At 32.7% G+C, this 6,332-nt stretch overlaps 1 protein-coding gene across 1 annotated transcript; it reads right to left on the reverse strand.

Moving 5' to 3' along the window:
* Positions 1-468: 468 nt before the first annotated feature.
* On the reverse strand, positions 469-5,416 carry LOC150032347 (uncharacterized). The gene is made up of 5 exons (XM_090307340.1): positions 5,287-5,416; positions 4,999-5,160; positions 4,198-4,315; positions 3,608-3,856; positions 469-2,458 (listed from the first exon to the last, which is right to left on the reverse strand). The coding sequence occupies exon 5, from the start codon at positions 1,757-1,759 to the stop codon at positions 659-661; it is 1,101 nt and encodes a 366-aa protein (XP_090163466.1). The 5' UTR covers positions 1,760-2,458; positions 3,608-3,856; positions 4,198-4,315; positions 4,999-5,160; positions 5,287-5,416; the 3' UTR covers positions 469-658.
* Positions 5,417-6,332: the final 916 nt, after the last annotated feature.

Below are 6,332 nucleotides of genomic sequence, written 5' to 3' on the forward strand. Positions count from 1 at the left end.
AGTTTAAAATGTTGACGTCAACGACGGAAATATATTAAGATCTTAATTTTACATCAATATCGATAAAATTTCAATTCGATGGATATTTCTGAAAAAAAATTAGAAAAACAAAAAGTTCAAAAACAATAAATTTTAGTTAATAAATTATTTTTTAAATAGAATTAAAATGTCTATTATTTATATTATATTTTTGTTAGTAATATTTGTTGCTTATTATATCCTATAGATTTTTTTACAATATAATATGGAAATATAGATTCAGTTTTAATGTCAATATCTAACCCACGAAAGGATAGAAATAAGAACATCTTGATGGAAATTTGATACTATATTATTCTTATAGACGAGGTATTTACAATAAAATGTATTGATTTTGTTTTTCATACTTTTCCACACGTACTATGATATATTATTATATATAGCACATTTTTGACACCTATCATACACAAACAAAAAAAGTTGCAAACATAAAGATAAATTTCATACTTTTATTTGATAGGATAGTTTGATACAAACTTTATTCATTAGACATGTACTGAAAACCTCATGTGGTTAACATGTCATTTTCAGAACATACTTGCATCACTCTACTAACATTCATTTGGTTGGTAGTTTTATGGCCAAACCCACGATTACAACAATATAATTACTGCTAGATTTAAACCATGATTCCACATCCAGCACAAGCATTGCATCCACTGTTCTTCACCATATCTTTACACCCAATATTAGCAGTGCACCCACCGCTCTTCACCGTGCTTCTGCACCCAGCAGTAGCAGTACATGCACCACTCTTTACCGTGCTTCCAAACCCAGCAGTAGCAGTGCATCCACCACTCATTATCGTGCTTCCACACCCAGCAGCAATAGTGAATGCACCGCTCTTTACCGTGCTTCCACACCCAGCAGCAACAATGTATGCACCGCTCTTTATCGTGCTTCCAAACCCAGCAGCAGCAGTGCATGCACCGCTCTTTACCGTGCTTCCACACCCAGCAGCAGCAGTGCACGCACCGCTCTTTACCGTGTTTCCAAACCTAGCAGCAGCAGTGCATGCACCACTCTTTACAGTGCTTCCACACCCAGCAATAGCAGTGCATGCACCACTCTTTACCGTGCTTCCATACCCAACACTAGCAGTGCATGCACTACTGTTTACCATGCTTCCACACCCAGCTGTAGCAGTACATAAACCGCTCTTTATATCGCCTTGCATGCGAGGAGATGGGCCTCTAGCAACAGTAGTGCATGCACCGCTCTTTACAGTGTTTCCACTCCCAACAGCAGTAGTGCATGCACCGCTCTTTACCGTGATACCAAACCCAGCATCAGCAGTGCATGCACTGCTCTTTACCATGCTTCCACAACCAGGAGCAACAGTGCATGCACCGCTCTTTACCGTGCTTCCAAACCCAGCAGTAGCAGTGCATGCACCGCTGTTTAAAGTGTTTCCACACCCAGTAGCAACAGTGCATGCACCACTTTTTACCATGCTTCCAAACCCAGCACCAGTAGTGCATGCACTGCTCTTTACCGTGCTTCCACACCCATCTGTAGCAATGCATTCATCCCTTTTTACATCGCCTTGCATGCGAGGAGATGGGCCTCTAACAGCAGCAGTGCACGCACCGCTCTTTACAGTACTTCCACACCCAGCAGCAGTAGTGCATGCACCGCTCTTTATCGTGCTTCCAAACCCAACAACAGTAGTGCATGCACCACTCTTTACCGTGCTTCCACACCAGCAGTAGCAATGCATGCACCGCTCTTTACCGTGCTTTCACACCCAGCAGCAGCAATGCATGCACTGCTCTTTACCGTGCTTCCAAACCCAGCAGTAGCAATGCATGCACCGCTTTTTACCGTGCTTCCACACCCAGCAGTAGTACATGCACCGCTCTTCACCGTCCTTTCATACCCAGTAGCAACAGTCCATGCACCGCTCTTTACTTTGTTTCCACACCCTGCAGTAGCAGTGCATGCACCGCTCTTTACATTGCCTTGCGTGCGAGGAGATGGGCCTCTATACATTGCTCCGATCTTCCAATACCTTGTACCAAATGTATCATCCCATTGTTGGGTAGTTCCAGTGAACCCAATGTCCAATTTCTTTCCCACTGATCAATCTGAATCCATATCATCATGCTCCAATACCAAACCAAGTAATGTTTTCATGTCTTTGCAATAGGAAAGATGGTGTAATTGAAACCAAGTAATGTTTTCATGTCTTTGCAATAGGAAAGAGGGTGTAATTGAAACCAAGTAATGTTTTCATGTCTTTGCAATAGGAAAGAGGGTGTAATTGATGAGTATGCCAAATTAGATCAATATCGTATGTTGGAACACAAAACCTTTGAACAGACTCATCCATGTTACATTTGATTAGATATAGAAATCCTCTGTATCTAGCCAAAGCTTCTCGAAGGAAATCTCCATTCTTCATGTGAGGTTGAGAAACCTGTCCACATCAATTTAAGGTTAAGATTGCAAGTTTTAACCATCTAAATTTCTAAATATTATACTTCCTTTAGGAAAACCTAAAACAAAGATCATAAAAAAAAAAGTTTAAACTTGTAAGATTAGAGCTTCCAATGATTAAGTACACACATAACACAGGAAAATTGAGAATTATTTCTGGGATATTGTTTGGTAGGGAATCTAAATTATTATTTTCTATTTTCAGATTCATTGAGATTATATTTGGGTAGACAATCTGAATTGTATTATATATTTAAAATTTGTTTGATTTAAATAGAACAAAGTTTGACCTTCAATTTCGTATATAATAATCTGGATTAGTTAACAATTTAGTCCATATACTTTCAAATTTGCAACAATTTAGTCCACGAACTTTAGTATATAATATTTTAGTCCTTATACTATCAAATTTATAACAATGTGGTCCATAATGTAAAAAAAATCAGCAAAATTAGATGTCAATTTTTATTATTTTATGACTAGACTATGTCATTAATTTTATAAAAATATTGAGTCTCTAACTAGTTAATCAGATTATTTATACAAGAAATCCCATTAAATCTTAACATTGATTTCTATTGTAGAGACTAAATCATTAAAAATTTTAAAATATAAGGACTAAATCATTACAAAGTAAAAAGTTGACTAATCTGTTAGAAAATTTAAACTACAAGGACTAAATTATTAAAAACCAAAGTTCAGAGACTAAATTGTTACTTTTATAAAAGTCTAAGTATCAAAAGTGATTTTAAACCTAAATAAAAATTATATAAAAATTTTAACATAATACATGTTATTCATAAATTAACTAATAAAAAGAAGTATAGTTTAATTGACATCAAATATGTTCCGTCAACCATGAGATCAGAAGCCCGATCCTGCATCCCACATATTGTAATAAAAAAAAAAAAATAACATGCACCTGACTTTTGGTTTATAAATATTTTATTATCGAACAAAATTTGAATATTTGATTAAATTAGAATCCTTCTACCCAATACATATAAAGTAAAACATGAAACATAACTCTATTTTCATCAAATCTCTTGCTTTCGAGTTGTGTATCCCAATCGAGTTTGAAGACGTGTTAACTATTAAGTGCAAATTGAAATTGATGTGAAGTGCATACCTGATAGAAGAAGGGGGTCTGTCTTTTAACAGCTGAAACAAGATCATATTTGGTGTACTTTTCAAGTTGTGAGAGCTGATCTTCCTCTTGGGAATTGACGTTGAAACAGAAGGGCTCTTCAGGGTATAATTCATTCCAAACTTTTTCAGTTTCTTTTAGACTGGAACTTTCAATATTGGTAGTTGATATAACATTGGAATTGTCAAGTATCTTTCCATAAAGTTGCTCACAATCAGATATGTATTGCACCTTTATAAGAATTTAAAAGATTATGTGTTAGTCACACTCAACTGTATAACTTAGTGTATGTCGGGAAGTGATGTCGGAATAGTTAAAATTACTTTTATAATTTTCAAAATAACTGTAAAACATGATTTTAATAATTCGAAACCAATTTTGATAGTATGAAAATCATATTTGAAAGTATAAAACTAAATACTAAATTAATTTTGATTGATTAAAGACGTATCTCGAAGTGATTTTGAACATAACAAAATTGATCATTAACAATTATAAAATCACTCACAAACATTCTCTTAATCTAACGATCGACTATTATTGTGAATATCAGAAGTGGAAAAGATGCATACAGGATTCAATCTGTGACAATGCCAAATCCATTCACAGTCCAAAGGGACAACTAAAGATCCTTCAAATAATGGGGATCCAGAATGTTTGGCAAGCAATGGAAGCCAGTAAGCATTGTACCTACAAGAAGAATTTTTAGACTTAAGAAATAATTTTGACATCTAATCCTCAATATGTGGAGTAGTAATTGAAGACAATCATCGAGTGGTAATAGAAAAATATACAAACTCATAAAAGGATAACTTATCCCTTCTCTACATTGATCACAACATTTTTGTTCCCGTTTCTTTCTTCTCCTTTATCATTTTTTAAGGAACAGGCTTGTTTGGTAAACAGTTCTATAGAAGGAAGTCAAATTTGAGAAATTGTTCGCTTTCTAGTTTTATTTTTACATTGTGTTTGTTCTTTGCCATGTTTGGCACGCATGTATGTCTGAGAAAAATCAGCACTTGGGGTTGAATCCTACTAGAAACAAGTTGTTTTTCATCTTATAGTGTAATTTAAATAGTGTTGGATATGAGTCAAGACATTATCTAAAGTAAATGGCTTGAGTGAGCAATTACTGTTGCATATCAAATTTTGATAACATTTAACGAATAGAAATAATTATATTATTATCATACATACGTTAATTTTACATCAGGACTTATGTGTATTTGATAATATAAACTTTTTATAATTTATTTTTCATAGATTTTAGGTGCATTTTATATATCTTTATATTATATAAATACAATAAATTTAAACGATAAAAAAAATCGATAAACAAAAAAGTTATCAAAGGGCACTTAGATTTTTTTTACCTGTAAATAGCCCTATCAAGGCTTGGGCCTTCATGAAGGAACGGATTGCCATCAACTTCTGAGAGAAATTGAAGCTGATGTTTAGCTGCAGCTACAAGATCAACACCTATTTCAATCTTCTGTGCTTTTTCCTATTCAAGCTCTTTGTTCTTCTACACCTTCCTGTTACATATCAGAAACCCCTTTGATCAAACTATATATTATATTGCTAATAATAATCATCATGTAACACTAACTACATCAAAAATTAAACTAATGCATGAGGAAAAAGATATAAATATATATTGCCTTAAAATTCCTTCAGCATGAGAGATTTGAAGTGGGAGTGAAGACATGGCTACAGATTTTAGAATTGTAAAAGATGGAGAAAGTTGTAATGTGATGAGATTTTTTTCTTAACCAAGAACATCTATTTATAGCTGAGGGATTTCTTTTTTTCTAATATAATAATGGAGAAAGGTTTCAAACTTGCAAATCACTTAATCGATAACACATCAATGTGTCAATTGAGTAGCTTTACTTATAGCAAAAATTTAAAATGTTGATGTTGACGGAAATATATCATGATCTTAATTTTACATCAATATTGACAAAATTTCAATTTCAATGATATTTGTGAAAAAATTAGAAATACCAAAAGTTAAGAAAAATTAAGTTAATAAATAAAATTTTTATTATTTTTTAAACAAAGTTAAAATATCTATTATTTATATTATATTTTTGTTAGTAACATTTGTTGCTTATTTTTTATATATCGTGGATTTTTCTATGATATAATATGGAAATATCGATTCCGTTATTATGTCAATATCGAATCTATGAAAATGTAAAAATATCAACATATGGATGGAAATGAGGTATTTACAACGTAATGTATTGATTTTTTTTTTCATATTTTTCCACAAGTACTATGATATATTATTATATATGGCACATTTTTCACACTCTGTCCACATGTCCATTACAAATTATTAAAGTTGAATAACACAATTAATAAAAAAGCCATATTCATGAATTTGGAGGGAAAAGAAGACAGAGGTTAGAGAAAGCTTGGGAATCTCTTTTTAATCAAATCTTCACATATGGATAAGAACTATATTTGTGGAAAAAACATTTTTTATTGAAAACATTTCTGACATAAGCTTCTTAAACCATATTTGTGGAAAACATTTTTTATTATGTTGAAGATGAATGGGTGATCATATAATTAATCCATTAAACTATGTTTTTTTAATCTTTTATAGATTATTTTTTACGATATATTGAAAATATTGATTCTCCTCTTATGTCAACATCGAACTCATAAATACGTAAAATATCGATGAAAATATTGG

Source organism: Benincasa hispida, chromosome 11 (genome assembly GCF_027475165.1).
Source record: "Benincasa hispida cultivar pf3 chromosome 11, pf3_genome.v1.1, whole genome shotgun sequence".
Lineage (NCBI taxonomy): Eukaryota > Viridiplantae > Streptophyta > Magnoliopsida > Cucurbitales > Cucurbitaceae > Benincasa > Benincasa hispida.